Genomic DNA, 19,428 nt, shown 5'->3' on the forward strand with positions numbered 1-19,428 from the left:
GTGCTTTTAGGCTGACTTACTGAACAATCGATCAGTTGGCAAGGAAACTTGTGCAAAGAGTCATTAGAAAATGCCAAGATTTTGCTGAGTATCATTGGCCCTGCAACATGCCGCATTAGCTTATATCATCTTTATTGTCTCCTTGCGTGTTAATCTCCACCCAGTTCCTGAACAACCCAAGAGAAGCCAGGGACCCACGGCGCATCAATACATAACAAATACCTTTCAATGAATAAAAGTGAAAAACTTTCAGTATCAGTAACTTTGAAACTTAAAATGGTGCTTAAGTGTCCAACGCCATTTGGATAAGCTTTTTTCCAAAGGTTACGTACAGAATGGGCTGCATTTTGATCCACTCAGTTGAAAACTGGGGTAGGAGACTTGGCCAGGGAGACAGGAGACCTGAGAACTTCCTGAGCCACGTCGCTGAGAATTTTCTAATCTGTAAAAGGAGAAGGTTGGAGTACATGGTTTTTAAGGTTTCCTCCAGCTCTAAAGGTGCACAATGAAGTAAGGCCTGCCTGAGTGTCATTGGTAGGGTAATCGTATGCGGGTGTAATAATTTACAGTTTTACTCAAACATTTCACCTACAATGTCATATGGCATTTCTATGTCACAGAATTAAATGCTTATGATTTTGTAATAAAGGAGTTTGTAATACAAATGGGGCATTATTTGTGCCAGACCCTGTGTATCTATAGCATCTTCACTTGAGCTGGATTTCAGTGGCTCCTGAAGACTGTTTATCAGAATGTTGTTAAACAAATTGCAACTGTAATATCCTTTCAAAGGATGGTCTGAGAGTTGGCAACCGAGGGAAATAAGCAGATACATTGTAGGATAAATTTGGCTGGATCAAAAACAAATATGTATTACTTGTAATTTGGGGGGTTTAAAGAGATCGTTGAGTAATTGAATAGTCTTTTTAAATTAAAAATACATTTTTTTCTGCATAGAATATGGATTTTGCCACAAGGAGATGGTTCTGCCTACCACTGGGGTGCATGATGCTGACCTGTCTGATGAATGCAGATTGTGAATTTCAAAAGGGAGTGCTTGCCAGCATCAGCCCAGGAGTCAGGGAAGACCTGGACCGCCAGCGCTGGGACACTTGCTCTTTGACACTGGTAGATCTCAGGGAACTCAAGATAGAGCACAATGTGGATGCTTTATGTAATTTCATGTTGTTCTTGCAAAAATCCCAGTGGCCTAGACAGTATAATGTCTTCTTAAGCACAGCTCAGGATTTCCGGAACATTTATGTCGACTGCTTGCTCTCAAGATCTCATGGAAGGGGCAGAGGATGGGCGAAGCCTCTCAGGTATAATTTCCCACAGAAGATAACAGGAGTAATTTAAATGTATGCTTAAGAGAATAGCAGTTTGGTTTTCTTAAAAATTAAATATTTAATCATTTTGATTTTTTACATTTATCCAACAAGCTAGCAAACTTGAGGTATTTTTCCTTAATATGATCAGCTTTAACTTTCATTTTTACTGATTTTATATGATGTAGATGCCATGGGAGCTCTGATATACAAATGCTTGATTCTATATGATCTTGGAGTCTCATACATTTTGATAGATCCATAAAATTATTGTCTTATTTTCTCCCACAAAGTTAATAAAACAGCCATTTAACACTGTAATTATTCATATTACATTTGTTGAAGAAATTGTTAAACATTGGCCATGTATTTAGCTTTTTGAAATTGGTTTTTTCAATAGGGTTATTTAAAAGAAGAGAATCTTAAGAGTCGTGTTAGAATAAAAATTAACAATTTCTCCTCTGTCACCGTATAGGACTGGATTTTACAAAGCATGACTTTTACATCTAAGAGAGAACACAGAAAATATTTCAAGCAAGATGGCACCAACTGAATGTTTAGCTGTCAGTATTTATGAGGTCAACTATTTCCTGTAGTATTTATCAAAATTGTTATTTCTAAGTCTTCAATATTGACAAATATTGTATTTTTGTTGATGTGTAATTGCTTTATGGCTATTGAGTAATCATTCGCATCTTTTCAGATAATTTGTTAATATTTTTTTACTTAGGAGACATCTTTGTAAAGCAGCTTTAAAGAAAACTCTACTTAAAATGCAAAGGTGACACGTTTTTTAAAGAACAGCCAATGGAGTATAACTGCAACCCATTTTATGAGGTATCTTATACATCATATTGACTTTAAAATTATACCAAGTTATGAACTGTTAGCCTTCCAACATAAGTTAATGATAATTAGTTTCCTTCTCCTAATTGAATTTACATGTTCTATTGGATTATTAAAAATATTAAAAATAAGGACACTTGCCAAAAAAAGCATTCTAGTTTTAGAGCAATTCATCTTAAGCCTTTTACATATCATGTTCTATTAAACTCTCCCAAGTTTTTGCTCCAAATCATGTCATTTCTGTATAGAACAATTTAGTTATTCCATCATTCATTCGTTCCTTCACCTAACAAAAATTGAGGTTGGAGGTACAAATCCTGAACAACCGACTCACAGAGCTGTCAGGGCAATGGGACTGTGGTGCAGTAGGAAATACAACTAGCTCAAAAGCAGTTACATGATATCAAAATATAAGTTAAGAAAAGAGAAATGGTGACCAAAATAGGGTTGAAGGGGGGAAAGTATTCCTTTGCCCTATTCAAAATCATTTCATTAGATCAGTCAAGAGATCAATGAAAACCAAACCAAACCCTCCCCGACCAGCTCAGACCGTGATATTATGGCAGACACTCAGTCTCCTTCACAGCCGGCGTGTGCACTGGGCCCATACAGCTCAGCTTCCGGACAGTTACCTTCCAGAGGGCTTAAGGCCGAGGAGAAAGAACAGGCAGCACAACATCTAAAAATTGTTCCCCAATATTTCTTTACAAGGTGACAAAATGGACAGTAATTGAGTGTCTGTACCTAAAGCTCCTCTGCTCTTCCTATAGAATGTTTCCTTTTTCCCTTCAAATATTTCAGAATAGTTTTAGTTTTTCAGGAAAGTTGATAGTACAGAGTTCTTCTACACTCCTCACCCATTTTCCCTATTATTATGTTAGTTGGTATCTTTGTCATAACTAATGAACCAACAGTATTCTATTGTGAACCAAATTTCATACTTTATTTGGATTTCACGGTTCTTCCCTATCTGTTCTAGGACCCCACCCAGGACACCACAATCCCACGGAGCTGTCACATCTCCTTAGGCTCTAGGATGATGTACTTGGTGATCTTGACGATTTTGCAGAATGTTCCTCAATTTGGGTTTGCTTGATGTTTCTCTTATGATTATGTTTAGGGTTATAGATTGTTTCGGATGAAAACCACAGAGGTAAAGAACTTCTCTCAATGTTTTATACAAAGGTAAACTTTGTATACACTTATCAGTGACAATGTGAACATGGCTAAATGAATGTCCCACAGGTTCCTCTGCTGTAAAGTTACTTTCCCATCTCTTTCATACTGTATTCTTTGGAAGTCACTAAGCATAACCCACACTTAAGGGGGTGTTCCACCGCCTGGAGGAGGGGATGTCTACAGAAATTACTTGGAATTCTTTGCATGGGGGATTTGTCTGTTTCTCTCCCTTCCTTCTCTTCTTGCTTCCCTCCCTTCTTTCTCTTTCATCATTATTTATATAGAGATGTTTATGGATATTTATTTATACTGTGGGTTATAATCCAATGCTACATTATTTTGTTGCTCAAATTACTCCAGCTTCAGCCATTTCTCCAAGAAGCCCTGGCTTCTTTTATTGGAGGATATTGTTAGAAATAAGATCTGGGCACTGGGTCTACCAAATTTTGACTTGATAGGACCACCAGGCCAGTTTCTGGGTCAGGAGTGGCTTTTTTTCTTTCACAGAAAGCATCTTTGACGTTTTCCTTGACTATAAACTAAATAAGAGCAATCATGAAACTTGATTGCTAATGAAACTCAGGCTGTGTAGGCAGAAAGTATGTAAAGATGAGCGGAACTGGTTTCATTACACTACCTTCCACGAGTCTGGCTACACCCGGAAGTCTTCGGCTCTGCTGGGCACAGTGTAGAGGGGTAACAGACTGTAGCACTTCAGGAGGGGCTGGCCAGTTCATAGTCCAGAAAACTGCACATTTACCCTGAACAGTCTTAGGGTGAACACCTTAGTTTTTCCCTGTATGACATGTACCTTGTGCTGCAGAAGGCGGACTGAGACCAGAAGCATGAAGTTGTTACTCACTGGTTATAGGCAATCCCTGGCTAACAGAGTTCAACCGAGGAATGAGAAAAACCTCATTGCTGACAGGTGTTGAAGCTGCTTGCGTCTCTGCTCACTAAACTCCATTAGTTTTATCCTTTTCACTTTCTTTCCATTTAGTTAGCGAAAGCTTCCACTTGAAATCTTCTCTTGGCTGACTCATAGGGAGTACACATTGCAGCTCCCGGTCAGGCTGGATAGGCGAGGCAGTACGTCCTCTGTGGGTCGGGAGTGGGGTGGGCGCTCGGGATGTGAGGCAAGCCCTGGAGACTTAGTGATATTATCAGACAGACTGAGTCATTCACTTCCTGCAATTATAATAGGCACACTTGGGTACAGTCCGGCTACCAAGTGCAAGAGTCCGGATTAAACACTGCTACCCTCCACCCACCCACACTTACTCAGCGGTTAAGTGGCTGCTAGGTAATGACCTGCCCTGTTTTTCCTGAGAGGTTGAGATCTACATGACAGGGGAAAGGTGCACCGACATCACAGAGTTGGGTTTTTTTAATCCTCACTAGAGAACATTTTTTTTCTTTGCTTTTAGAAAGAAAAAAGGGGGAAGAAAGAGATTGAGAGAGAAAGAGGGAGGGAAGAGAGAGAGAGAAACTTTGATTGGTTGCCTCTCATAGGCAACCTAGGTATGTGCTATGACTGGGAATTGAACCTGGGACCCTTCAGTGTACAGGATGATGCTCCAACCAACTGAGCCACACTGGCCAAGGCCATCACACAGTATTTTGACTGTAGTCAGTCCTAATTAATCTGGAGCTACCAGGTCATTATTAAAAAATGATATTCAAAAAATGATATTCAACCAAGTGATACTGATTCTATTTCTACACATGCTTTATTAATGTAGTTGTATTTATGCCTCATCATTTTAGAGGAAGTCTATCACCATTATGAAGTAAATACATTTGGACTACTTTAACCTGTCCGAGCGTAGCATTACCTGTATAGTATTCTGTTAACTGAATTTTCTCTGAGCTCAGGACTCTGCTGCACTTGCAGAGCTCAAGCCACCATCACACCGACTCAGTAATTAATTTACTGAGGTACTGGTTACAATAATGAATGAGATATGGTTCCTGCCTTGTCCTTATGGAGCTTAGAGTCTGGGGAAGAAGCTTATTGTTTACAAAACGGGGCAAAGATTCATGGTTCTTGGCCATGGACAAGTATCACATGAGATGCATCTGAGGGGAATGTGGTGTTTTGGTATGGGCATCTCATCATTGCATGTTCCTACCCACATCCATTCTTGTGTCGCAGTGACTCCCCTTTAGCTGGAATCTTTGTGCTCAGGGCTTCCTGTGAAGAGGAAGAACAAATTATGTCTTCTAATGTCTTGTGGGTGGTGGTAACAGAAAAAGGGATTCAGGAGGGAAAAAGCACACAAATAAGCTGACACATATAACCTGCTCTGGTGGGACACAAGAATGGGTATCTGGGCCAGGGTGCGAGGCTGCTGGCCAGAGGTGAACTCACAACTCATTTTAATTAAAACAGTAACAATGGCTGTAATTTTGTCCTTCATTGCAGATGTTACCATCCCACAGATGAGGACAGAGGAAAATTCCTGGAGGAATGCGAGTCGGGGGCAGGAGTGGAGATGAAGGAAGGAGACAGTAAAAGACGGGTCCAGCCCTGGCCAGGCAGCTGGTTAAAGCACTGTCCCTGTTACTCCAAGGCTGTGGGTTAAAACCCCAGTCAGGGCACATACAGGGGTCAACCAGTGAATGCATGAATGGATAGAACAACAAATTGATGTTGATCTTTCTCTTTCTCTGTCTAAAATCAATAAATACAATTTAAAAAAATTGGCCCTGGTTGGTGTGGCTCAGGTTCTCAGTTAAGGACATGCAACAGGCAACCGATCAATGTTTTTCTCCCTCTGTGTCTTCCTCCCTTCTGATCTCTCTAAAAATAAATAAAATCTTAAATTAAAAAAGTTAGAATAAAATAAGATTGGCCTAGTGGGATGCTGGAGCCCTCTCGTATCTGATAATGAAAGTGGATTCTAGGAAGGTCTTCCCAACTCTGCACTGAGTAGCATCATACTGGCAGCTTGGTGGAGTGCACACTGGCAAACACTACCAATGAGGGCTCCTGCCCCCTTAAGAGCCAGTTCTTCAGGTACCAGGATACCGCTGAGTGTGCCCATGGGCCTGGAATCTAGACAAATTCCAGGATGTCTTCCTGTCTGAGAAAACAGGTTCTTTTTTTCTCCCAGCCCTGGATATGAACTCAACTTTGGGATTTCCCGGTGGAGGAAGGGTTTCACGGGGAAAGAGAAAGGCTATGGAAGCCTCATAACGGGTACTTATAATGCAGGTACTATTCTACATCCAGCAACAGCGCATCTACTTCCTACTCCTTGGCAGGATACCTCCACTGTGAAAGGAGGGAAGACACTTCTCCCACTCTTCCTTTTCCTTCCCCATTAAAGAAGAGAAAGTAGCATAGAGTTTGCTTTGCATATTTATATACTAAAAGTAAAGCCATCTGTTTTTTAATTTTATTATCTCATAGCTAACATTTGCTTTTTAAAACAAAATAACATTGTACTTTGACTAACATATTTGTTGCTAATGTTTTTGCTGCCCAGTATTTATATGTACTCATGAGAACAATATCCTGAACCCCTGCTCCACTCCATCCACATGCTTTGGGTGGGTTGGCCTGCTTCTGGCTCTGGGAGCGAGTGGTACTCAGATCTGGCCAGAGTCATGGTGAATGGCGCAGGAAGGAACGGGCATGTAGCCGGTCAGGGGTCCCGAAATGCAGGGGCAGTTGCAGGACAGTTGAGGGACAGGCGTGCACTCCTCTCCGCTGGATATCAACCTGGGAGAGAATAATCCAGGAGCTTCCAGGGGAGGAGAAGACTAAGAGTTTCAGCCCCTAGATCTAACAACACCTGTAGTCTTAATTCCTTGTAGATCTGATAGCTACAGAGACTATAAGAGTTTTTTTTGTATTTTCTCTCTTTGGCTTAAATCAGTTGGAATAGTTCAGATGTAACCAAAAGAGCCTTAACTGAGACAATATGTTGTACAGTTTCGGTTGAGACAATCAGCCATCTTTCCAAAAAAACTGGTGACAATCTTTCTGATGCTCTGTGTTAATATTTTCAATAAAAATAAATTGTATTTGCTTGCTTTTATTTTCAATAGTATTTTACTAAAATATTCTAAAATATTTGCTTTACATTTTACATAAAGATATAGTTAACTAAAAAATTAGAAGCAGAATTTATTTCAAAACTTCCCTAGACAGCACTATTTATGCAGGAATGCTCTTCTTTGGGTCACCCACAACTTTTACTGCTTTCACTCTTTGTAAGGCTCCTCCTCGAATGGGAAGTTTTTTGAGAGCAATGTCTGTGTCGGCCAGAGGTCCTCCCACTAATCGGGCAGGAGTGCTTTCCACAGCTACCACCCGACCGGAGGGCACCTAAAAAAGCAAAAGGCAAATGTCTACAAGTCAATTTATAAAATTTTTCAATGGGAGAAAAACTCATTCATCCTTGAGCTTAGTACTTTGGCAAAGACACGAAAAGTACATATAAGTAACTAGGAGGCAGCATGACGTTGGAAAGATAAGGGCTCTGGAGCCAGGCAAATGGGTCTGAATTCTACTTCTCCTGCTTATTGGCTTCACAATCAGGGCTGAATTACACCTACAAGAGGACACCAGGAACACAGGGATACGGCAGAGACCTTCGGCACATCTTCTGTCAAAGGGGGCGGAGAACTAATCTGACTAGTGCTTGCAGTGGTTTCTAGAGGATCCCGGAGGGCTGGGCCTGGTCTAAGCAGCACTAGACAAGGGTGGAGGTACTTTACAGACACATCTGCCTTAACTATATGGAATTTGAACAGCAAAAATAAAAATTATGAAATCAAACTCCATGGAAATAACAGTCTGGGGACTAAATTCAGTATCTACTAAGAAAAGTAACGGAGGAAAACCATCTTACCGTTGTGTTAAGGCCTTTAATATCTGTCTGGTGCAATATTGCATTTGGTGGTCGCTCACTGTATCTAGAGGATTCTATGGCTTTTTCCTGAAGTCTTTTTGCTTTCTGAAGATTTTAAATTAGAAAGAAAATAATATTGCTGTTAAAGTTAATAATATTGTAGTAACTGTGATACTTAACTGTACAAATTACATTTGATTGTGTCTGACTTACTCTTTTTTTTATTAGTTAGCACTGGAATTGGCATTTACTCATTTAAGCTAACAAGACAGTTATTAGCAAAAGACACTAGTCACCTAAAAACATCACTAAGATTTCCCGAAGTCCTGGTCATATCCCAAGGAATAAAGCAAGTCCTAGTTCAACTTTAAATGCATAATTGAATAAGCTATTGAATTTACATCAGATGATGCATGTTTCTCCAATTATTTCACATAAATTAAATATTTAGTACACTTAAATGTTTCAAGCATTTATAATATAAATGATATACCTTGTTGCAGTTATATTCAAGCTTAATAGTTGAGGCACAAGAACAGGCGCAATTCAAGGTAACCAATGATCTGCTCAGAAAGGGCTGATTTTCATTATCTATTCCTTAAAAGTACAGGTAGTTATGAGCATATTTTATAAATAAAGTTGGGAAGAACCTTCAGTGAGAACAGGGAGACATGGAACTTGGAATAAGCGTGTTCTTAGCTTTGGTTTTGCTATCTTAACATGGTTCCACTATTTTCACAGACTAACATAACATTTAGCAACTGCATATTTAGAGGAAGAATTATAACATTATGTAAAAGTCTTTTCAAAGTGTTAATGGAAAAAGTGGATAAAAGTAATGAGATTTGGGAAATCCATGGTGCTTCCAACATATTTCATGTGAACAATTACCATTATAAATGTTTTAGCTTATAGTTTATAGCTGAAGCAGCTTCCAAACAGGTGTTTATTCCAAATCCATGTAAACTTGAATATAATGTTTCTTTTAGTGGTCATGGAGGGGAAACATCCTTAGGGGAGAGAATAATGTGGACAATAATTTTTTCTGTTTTTCACTCTGCTTCCTATGGAACAGAATGGAAAGTAGAAACTCATTTCTGGCTAACTATCACCTCCTTTATGCAAGCCAAGAATCACCATTTTTGCTTTCTGCTGCTAAATCAAATAAAACCCAGAGTGGCACCTTCAGCAACTGTAAAAATTCATATTTTTTGTTATCATCCAAAATTGCATATGAGGATCTAATAGTGTTAGCATTTTACAGAAAGAGGTGAATAAATATTTATTCCCGAAAATGTCTGCCAGAGTTAGCTATTGGTTGTGGATACTGTAATATTTCAAAAATCCTACCTTTAGAGTTTTAGCATTTGATGTTCTAGCCAAGAAATTTTCCCATGATTTGTTAGCCAGTTCTCTTTGCTTGTGTGTGGCTTGTATCTGAAATGAGAAAGATAATGAAGAATTCCAGTTTCTATGGAAGAATACCACAAAGGGCTTAAAAGCCCTTATTTTGAAGGAAGACCTAGTTTTCGCCAAAGTAAATTTTAAGGCTGTTTAACAAAAGGATTTGAATGATCATAAAGTCCAACAACTTAAAAAAACAAAAGTATTAAAATGGAAAAAAACCCTTCCTTCATGTATCTAGGGTTTGAGTTGTTTCCCATGAAATGTCGTACAAAGTGTTGTTGTAAAAATATAAAATGTAAAAGTAACAACAATCACTCTCAGCAAGACTGATCGTTTTACAGGATTATCAGTTGTGGAGGTAGATAGTAATCCAGAACAAAATGTATGAATGATCCGACAACAAATTCACAGGAGAAAGTAGATTCCTGCTGCTACTGATAATAGTTTAAGCAAGATTACACAGGTAAGACTACTTCTAATTTATGACTGCGGCTAGACAATTTTGTGAGAGTGCTGATCTGTTATGGTGATGCGGTCTAGGGAGGTAACTACTAGCACAGTGCAAAAACTATACTTCGCAACAGGCTACCCCTACATATATAATCAGAGGACACATGCCTTTGGTCGGTATAAAATATACTATTAGATAAGTCACACACACCAAGAGTTTAAATTGCCAACCTGAGAGTATTTAATTAAGTGACTGCTAAAAAATAAGTGGGGCAGAGCCATAATAACAAAGCAACAATAACCGGCCTATCGGCAATGGCTGCTCCACAGAGCAGACACTATGTCATTCGACAGGACTAAGGAGGCAGCAGAACTTCCAGTGGGGCCATCGCACATAAGAGCAAATAAGTGGGTTAAATGGCAGCATCCATACAATAAAAATGCTTAACGAAACTTTGAGCAAGGAGGTGTCTAAAACAGAACAAAATTCATAGGTGCAGGTAGAGTTCCACTGGGCTAAAGATGCACATTTTATGAAAGGAGCGGGCAGTAGGAAACACTTTGGAAATCACCTTAAAGGGTTTTAAGTATTTAGCTGCAGCTGTAAAGGATCACCACACATAAGTGGGGAGTCAACGTCATCTTTATATCTGTGGACAAGTTGATTTCAACAGCCACAACCTGTTTGCTCGAAAGCTTCTGAGGTGTCATTTTCCCACCTGTGTAAAGTTGCAGACAAATGGCTTGTATTTCCCTCACAGGCTCTGTCTGCTCAGCTAAAGCCAGGGACCAGCTACCTCTGGACTCAGAGGACGCTCCCAGTGTTCGGGCACTGCCCTGAGGATGCCGCTCGTCGCTACGTGGTTGGCCTACCGGTAAGGGCTCACGCTGGGCAGGGGCGAGGAGCAACTCTCCCAGTGAAGGTATACCCAGAGTTACAGAGGTACACCATTTGTCAGAATTTGCTAAATGTACACATTAAAATAGCCAGTGATTTTGGAATTCTGTTTGACATTTCAAAACAGGGAAGTGTCTCAGGTGTCTTTACCTTCTGAAATGTAAGCCTGTGGAAATCACATTACAATGCCATGAAACAGCACTGAATACAGTAACTGAATATTTTAAGCTCTTAACTCTATCGTGACTTTAAAAACTGGATAAAGACAGTGAAAGCAACATAAGAGAAAACTACAAAATAACTTTAAGTGCTGAAACATTCACAAGTATGGCAAATATATCCTATGGAGACCTTCAACTAATTTATACAACGAAATTATCATCTCGTGACTCAGTGGTATCCGTGGCTTACTTTTGCATATACTTTTTGTTCATTTTGTACATCTTGACGTGCTTGGCTTTCAACCATCTCCCTTTGCAGAGAAGCAACCATCTTTCCAATATTTTCTGAAGCTGTTGTGATAGCTTCCAAAGCATTTTTATCTGTAGTGACTGGTATTAACCTTTCTAACTTTATTTCTTCACATATTTCATTCCATATTTCTCCAATCTGTTATAACAAAGTTTAAGATTTAAAAAGTTAAATTAACTGAAAATAAAAGGTACGATTTTCAGTAATACTTTATTTTGATTATTGTTCCAAAGTTAACACTTACCAAACCAGCTTTCCTAACTTACTCCTTAGGGATGTTCCAAGGTAGGCGCATTGGGAATGACTTGGAGAACCAGTTACCAAACGTTTTTCAATGATAAAGTATTCACAGATGGGGCTCCACTGCCTCAGTCTAGGTCATTGCCATCTGCCCTCTGGTTTACAGTCACCCTTTTCACAGCCGCAGAAACGGCTGCTTTAGTCTCATTCCCCTGCACTACTGACGTTTTTCTTCCTAAAGCTGTGTATTGAAGGATGAGTCGAGCTGAATTTACAGGAACGCAGGAATGAACCCAGGAATCCCTGGAGCCCTAGAACCTAGCCACCTTGAGAAATAGGGCGCCGCCCCCCCCCCCACCTTCTTGGTACAGCAGTAATTGGATCTCAAGCTCTTAACTCCATGGTTCTATCAAGCTGACAGCTCCATAGCATATTCTGGGCCATCTGAAAATTAATGTGCCTGAGTACATTTAAACTTAAAGAAAAATTTATATATCCAGGATAGGATATATGAATTCAGTCTTATTTTCATTTGAAAATAGAAGTTTATTCATTTACAACATTCAAATATACAGTATCCCAGTATTATTAGAAAATATTTACTTGAAAGGACACCCCTGAAACTTGAAAGCATTTATTTACTAAAACATCACCAGCAAGGTAAGCAACCTAGTCTCCTTTAATTGATATTTTACCATCACATAAAGTAGTGATAAAATTATACTTTAATAAGAATTAAGAATTTATTTTAATAAGCAATTCACTTAATTCTAGCTTCTAATGTTTTCTAAAGAGAAGAAATTATATTTTAAACATTCTGGGAAGCTTTTTAATAGCTCTCAGTAACATCCATCTTCTTTCATAAACTAACAGTTGGATGAAATCTTATCCCATTGAAAATACACAATTATTTTTTGTATGCTGCTTTGAATAGTATTATATACAAAATGAAAAATAAAAACTGCACAGTTCACCTGGGTGAATGCTTACAACCACAAACAGGTATTTTATTTCCCAATTGATTTTTTTGCCATACTATATATTTAATAACCAGGTTAAGAAGGTACTCACTTTAAAATCAAGATATCTATGTATGATACAAAGGGTGACAAAATCTTCAGTAGACAGACCAGGTAAATTTTCAAAATCTAAACAAAAATTCATAAAGAGAGACTTACTTTAACAGAGCAAGTGATTAAAAAAATATATCATAAAAAATGCAAACAGTTACTTTTGAACTCTTTTTGTTTTATGAAAAAGTTCCTCTGTGAGCTTCTGACTTCCTCCTATAACAAACCTGCTATGACAACCTCAGGTGGTCCTTATCTAGTCATTACAGAGGAGTACTTTCTGTGCTGCGGTCAGGCTGTGACCCTGTACTGTGGGAACCCCAATGGTGAGGACTTCTTCCTTAAAAAAATCAAGGTCTTAAAAAAAAAACCCTCATGATTTAGAATCTACTGTTTAAGTCAAGTCATCTACACTACCTTTCTTTAATCCTGGCTGCACACTGGAACTGTCTGAGGAGATTTAAAAATACCACTTTTGGGTCCCCCACACCTTGATGTAATTGATCGGGGGTGTAGTCTGGACACTGGGATAAAGATGGCACACGCATTTTTCTGGATAAAAGGACTTTCGTTCATCATCTTTGAAAAATGGGCTCCAAAGCAAAATCAGCTCACATACTTGGCAAAACAGAGAGGCTCCTGTGAACCTGCGAGCAGCTTCTTACCCAGTTTGCCCAGCACAGCGTAGATTTTTGCTCTGATGTTCTCGGCCACGTCCATGACGGCGACAGTCGGGCAGTTGGCAGGCAGTGGCATGACTTTCTGCTCCTCTTGAAAACTAGTAAATAGAGGCCTCTTTGTATCTAATAATCAGATGTCATAAAAACAGAAGGAATAGATAAAAACCATAGTAAATTAATACTTAATGTTGAGATTTTAGTCCAGACATCATAAAATACATGAAAACATTATATAGCACAGTAAAACAGTGCCTTGCAGATGGTTACTCTTTTGAAAGCATAAGTAACCTGTAACCTGTGGTTTCTTCCCCATTCTGTGGCAAAACTTACAGTTTTCATTTTTATCATTTAGTAAAATATGAAAATTTCACAAAATTGTTTTAAAGAATGAAACTCTTATGTGACTTTACTAACTTTGAAATCCAGACTTTGAACAATGTCAGTTTTCACAATGATGTATCTCCTTTGCTTTTGGTTTCTACACTTTATGCTGTAAATATAAAAACTATTTTATGATGTGACAGATCAAAACTCAGACATAATAAACTCAGATCGAGGACAGAAATCATCAGAAGTGAAAGCAGAAGTCTTTTCATTTAAAAGTAAATAATGCTGCCTTGGCCGGGCGGCTCACTTGGTTGAAGCATCACCCCCTACCCCAGAAGGTTCCGAGTTTGCTTCCTGGTCAGGGTGTGAACTAGGCTGCAGTTCCGCCCCCCACTGGGGCCTGTATGGGAGGAACTGATCAATGTTTCTCTTTCACATCCGCTGTTTCTCACATCACTGTTTCTTTCTCTCCCTTCCTCTCCCTCTAAAATCAATAAATATGTCCTTGGGTGAGGATAAAAAATAAGTAAGTAATACCAACAGTTTAGATGAAACCAGAGGAAGAATATTGAGAGGTTTAGGAAATGTAATGTAGCACTGTGGACTAGATAAATGAACTATAAATACTGATACTATGAACTTTATTAACTTCAAATCTAGTAATTACAATTTATGAAACATTTCATTTACTTTTATTTAGAAAAGTTTCTTCATGTAGAAAGTAAATTATATAAATATGAATCAATGAAAATGTATAAAATTGTTTTCAAGTACTCTATTTACATCCCAAATTTTGTTGGCAAATGAAATATTACTGAATCTATTTGTAAAAGCAGGTAACCCAGAGAAACTTCTTTAGGAAGTACTGTTAGTTTTTTCAAGTTAAAGAATATAATCAAATACCATTCCTAAAAATTTCTATAAAAATATGAATCTGCCACTAAAATGTTTAACTTTTATGATCATAAGCCCCTATGAAAGAACTTTAAAGAAAGGGGTGAAAGTCCTTTTCTAATATCTAATTTTTTTCAAACTAAATTTACTGGGGTAATATTATGTAAGTTAATAAAACATTATATGTGTTATTAATAACATTATATAAGTTTCAAGTTTAAAATTCTGTAACGCATCATCTGTATATTGCATTGTGGGCTCATCACGAAGTCTAGCCTCCCTCGGGCACCAATGTATCAGAGCTCCCGGAAGTCACATACACTCATCTGACTTCTTCATCCTGCCCCCATCCCTCTCTGGTAACCGCCACACTGTAATTTGTGTCCATTACTTTACTACTCTTTTAAAGATCTCTTTTTAAAAATATGCATCTAATCGCTTGAACTAATGATTATAAATACACTCACCAATAATCATTCCATGTTTATCACGCTTTACTCCCAGTTCTTTTTCTTCCTTTCTCCACAATTTAATTAAAAGGCTGGCAGCTGTTTGGTCCTTCTTCCCCCGCCAAGTGTTGACATGAGGCGCAGTTTTGGGATTATCACAAAATTCAACCATTATTCCAAGTATTAGATTACAAAATTTTTTTTGGTTCAACTTTTGCAAGAAACAGAAAAAGAAAAAAAGGTGCAATAAATATTAAGACTATTACCTTAAAAAAGGAGAAACATATGCATTAATAAGTTTCTTCTAAATGATTGCCTTATACAACTGAAACCCTACTTAAGTATGATTTGTGCTAACCTCCTATTAAAACAGATGTTCACTGCACTGGCCAGTGTGGCTCAGTTGGCTGGAGCACCCTCCCTTAACTGAAAGGCTGCAGTTCGATTCTGGGTCAAGGCACACACCTAGGTTGCAGATTCAATCCCCAGTCGGGGTGCTTAGGGAAGACAACAAACTGAAGTTTCTCTCTCCCTTCCTCACTCTCTGAAAGCAATGAAAAAATATCTTCAGTGAGGATAAAAAAGACACCACAACAGATGTCCATTGTAATGAATAAATTTTCAACTAGTAGAAATTTAAAAGAAAAAAGATTCAATGTAATCCTGATTAGTTACAAACATACATCGTGACCAAAAATGTAACTGGTCTGGTTGACTAGGAAGAAGAGAGCATGCAACAGTAAGTAAAGATGTTCATTTTAGGTGGAGCAAGGTAACCAGCGCTGTGTACAAGTCACCGTAGTTACAGGATCTTTCCAATCGACATGCTTTAATGTTTGTAATGCTTCACAGTAGCTGCAACCTCATCACTACTAAGAACAGATGGTAACTGCAAGTGATAGTCACGTATGAAAATAACTCTAAATGAGGTATAATTTTATATTTTGAAAAGCAGCATCCATAAGAGTATTTGAGAATTTAAGAAACATTTTCAAGCATAATTCCTTTGTTTTGTTAAACCAGTTTCCAGCACACCAAAGTTTATGTAGAGAAAAGTGGTGCAGAGCAATGGCCACTTGTGATGGCCATCGCAGTGATGGTTTCTGTGTGACACACTTTTTAAATGGGTAGCTCTTCCAGCGCACTGCTAATAGAACGGAACAGGAAACGCGTAACCTGTTGTTTGAATGATAAACATCATCAGTTTCCTCTTTGGTCAAATAAAGGCAAATAATATTTACCTGCTTTAGAGAGTTATTATGATGAGTTACATGAAACTGCCTGTCACATAACAACCTCTCAGTAATATTTAACTACTATTAGCAACTATTGTACACTGAATAAACATTGGGTTGGCCAAAAAGTTTATTTAGTTTTTTCCGTATGATGGCTCTTGTAGTGCTTAGCTGTCTTCAACTTCATTTAAAATAATAGATTGTATTGTGACAGCTGTTATATCAGTGTGCATTAAAAAAAAGCCTTATCAAAACTGGTGAATTTTTGTGCAGCCATTTTAATATTGAAGATGAAGATACACAATATTTTTGGTGTATTATGCTTTATTATTTCAAGCAAGGTAAAAACTCAACTAAAATGCAAAAAAAGAATTGTGCAGTGTTTGAAGAAGGTGCTGTGACTGAACAAATGTGTCAAAAACAGTTTGCAAAGTTTCTTGTTACTACTGACATTTTGCCTAAATAATTCTTTGCCGTGGGGCTGTCTTACGCATTGAAAGATGTTTCACAGCACCCCTGGCCTCTACCCCTGGATGCCAATAGCGGGAGGGAGCCACCCACATACTAAAAAATATAATCAATAAAGTTATTGGTGAAAATGAAAAAGGTGTCTTTCACTTTACGGAAAAAGCTAAATGGACTTTTTGGCCACGCCAATGTTTTTACAGATTATGTTAAGCAGAACTATCAATAAAATGAGTTATTTCTATACTCCACTTTTAGGAGAAGGGTTAAAGTTAACATATAAACTTAATTAAAGAATGTTTATAATTATAATTTAACTTGACTGGTTCAAACTACATTAAGCACAATTCAATAACTATAACAGCAGAACAACACAGCAAAAATGTGTCAGAAACTATTTTTAACTAATGTTAGAATAACACTGCATATATATATATGCATATATATATGCATATATATATAAGAGAGATCTTTATATATATAAAAACATAAAGTGTATATATGTGCAGTCTGTCCAGAAGGTATCCAGCCATATTATATAAAAAAGAGACATTTATGAAGACACAAGAAACACTGTACATAGGACAATGACGCTTCAGTCCCCTTCAAAGTAGGCCTTCTGGGACCTCATACAGATCTCCCAATTGCCATCAGCTGTCCTGTCGTATTCTCCTGAATCTTATTGATGGTCTGAAATCTCTGCCCTTTCAAAGGTGATTTTAGTTTTAGGAAAATCCAGAAGTCACAGAGAGCCAAATCTGGGATGTAGGGGGACTGAGTGACCTGGATGATTTGATATTTCACAAAAAAAACTCTGCATGAGACGTGATGCATGAGTGGACACACTGTCATGATGAAGCTGCCCATCACCAGTTGCTCATAGCTACAGCCTTATGAATCATCTGAATAGTTTCCACAGAGGAATATTCAAGCTTAATACAAAATTTGGTGTGGATTTATTGCTCTACTTGCTCAATCATTTTGAATGTGAGGCCACACAGTACACATGGTTATTCATTGGCATCTACCACCCCCACTGACCAGGTACAGTGAAGTCGTCATTGTTCACACATGTGCATTCCGCTTCAGTCCCCTGGGCTGTCAGGTTACATCAATGTCCCGCAAACTGTTCTCACTGTATTAACAATGGCTGGACTTCTTCCAGACATACCTCATATATATGTATATACACATATATACGTATGTATGTGCACGTGTGTGTATAAACATAATCACTCAAAACCCTCCCAATAGAGTGTGAGGTGTACAGAATTATTTGTTTTGAAGAAATTGGTATCAGAGATGTTAAATAAGCTGTCCAGGTTACACAGCTAACAAGTAGTGGATTCCAGCCTACGCTCACAACTCCTGTGCTATATGACTTTTCCTACCAGCCTGTGTATCTTTCCATGGAAGAAATCCTAATGGTGAATGAGAGTGAACACAAGTGAGAAATGTCTTTGAAGCCTTCTACCCAAACTTTAATATTAATATAAAATTTAAGTATTTAATACATGTATACATTTAATACAACTCCTCACTTCCAAATATTTAGGTAAAAGTGAGGTTCCGGGAAGATGTGCCGAATTAATTTAGGAAGTTTGAGAATGCCCTGACACGTCACCCGTGCCTCTGGGCACATCTGTGCTGCACTCAGAGAAACACGGGAGCTGTGCATCCCTTCGGCCATTAGTGGAGCTACACAGATTTTTCTGTACATGTTTAATCCTCTGACCTTTCCAAGGATTCCTGGTTATGACTCACTCCTGTTTCTCAAGGTGGGATACTTTAATTATTATTACGATTATTATTCACTTATTTTTGTTTGTAGTGTTTTACATCTAATGAAATCTTATCCCTAGTGCAACTCATTTTTTAGATCCTCATCCGGTGGCTTATTGATTTTTAGAGAGAGGGGAGGAAAGAGAGAGAGCGAAACATCGATGTGAGAAAACATTAATCAATTCCTTCTCGTACGCGCCTCAACCTGCAACCAAATCTGCAACCAAGATACGTGCCCTGATCCAGAATCGAACCCTTCACCTTTCAGTTTACAGTATGACACTCCAACCGAGCCAAACCAGCCAGTGCTATTTTTTTAAAGTCATTTATTTATTTATCCTTTTTCCTAGTTGAGTTTTTAAAAAAATTTTTTCAATTACAGTTTACATTCAACTAATTTTTTTTCAAAGAGATGGAAGAACTCATATACCTTTAGTACCTTTGCTACATCAAAGTAGGTCCGTTATTCTGTTAATAAAATCAAGAATGGTGGCGATCAACAGTGACACACTAGAACTCTGTGAGAGGATCTCCCAAGTGCTGTTAAAACAAAATTACCCTTTTCTCCCCATATTATCCTGCCTATGGGTGACTCACTTATCACTAAGGCCAGTAGGGGGTTACTTTGAGGGTAAATCAGGGCCTTTGCCAATCCTCCCAGCTGCTAACTGGCAACCCCCTGGAAGGCTTACTATGCTCCCTCCTGCTTTTTCTGTACAATGGTCCATGACACACTAGCTTCTTCACAGCACCTCCAAATTATACAGTTCTTAAAAAACGCTGATCTTTACTCCTTCTGTTAATGTGGCCCTTAACTTTTAATACTACGAAAAGAAGCTAAAAGT

The 19,428-nt window shown here is 38.2% G+C and overlaps 2 protein-coding genes across 4 annotated transcripts in view; one reads left to right on the forward strand and one right to left on the reverse strand.

Annotated features, from left to right (window-relative positions):
- Positions 1-960: 960 nt before the first annotated feature.
- FAM237B (family with sequence similarity 237 member B) lies at positions 961-1,359 on the forward strand. The gene has a single exon (XM_037152450.2). The coding sequence runs from the start codon at positions 961-963 to the stop codon at positions 1,357-1,359; it is 399 nt and encodes a 132-aa protein (XP_037008345.2).
- A 5,390-nt stretch (positions 1,360-6,749) lies between these two features.
- The window catches only part of CFAP69 (cilia and flagella associated protein 69), a 69,840-nt gene continuing 57,161 nt past the window's right edge, over positions 6,750-19,428 (reverse strand). For 2 of the 3 annotated variants that reach the window (XM_037152529.2, XM_037152517.2), the window contains 7 exons: positions 15,120-15,312; positions 13,417-13,554; positions 12,753-12,829; positions 11,382-11,579; positions 9,566-9,652; positions 8,216-8,320; positions 6,750-7,689 (listed from right to left, as the gene is read on the reverse strand). In XM_037152529.2, the coding sequence (XP_037008424.2) occupies positions 7,519-7,689; positions 8,216-8,320; positions 9,566-9,652; positions 11,382-11,579; positions 12,753-12,829; positions 13,417-13,554; positions 15,120-15,312 (969 nt within the window). In that variant the 3' untranslated portion in view covers positions 6,750-7,518. The remainder of the gene's footprint in view (positions 7,690-8,215; positions 8,321-9,565; positions 9,653-11,381; positions 11,580-12,752; positions 12,830-13,416; positions 13,555-15,119; positions 15,313-19,428) is intronic. The other variant, XM_037152538.2, reaches the window with a different exon arrangement.

This window comes from Artibeus jamaicensis, unplaced genomic scaffold (assembly GCF_021234435.1).
Source record: "Artibeus jamaicensis isolate MK-2021 breed Jamaican fruit bat unplaced genomic scaffold, CSHL_Jam_final contig_3173, whole genome shotgun sequence".
Taxonomy (NCBI): Eukaryota; Metazoa; Chordata; class Mammalia; order Chiroptera; family Phyllostomidae; genus Artibeus; species Artibeus jamaicensis.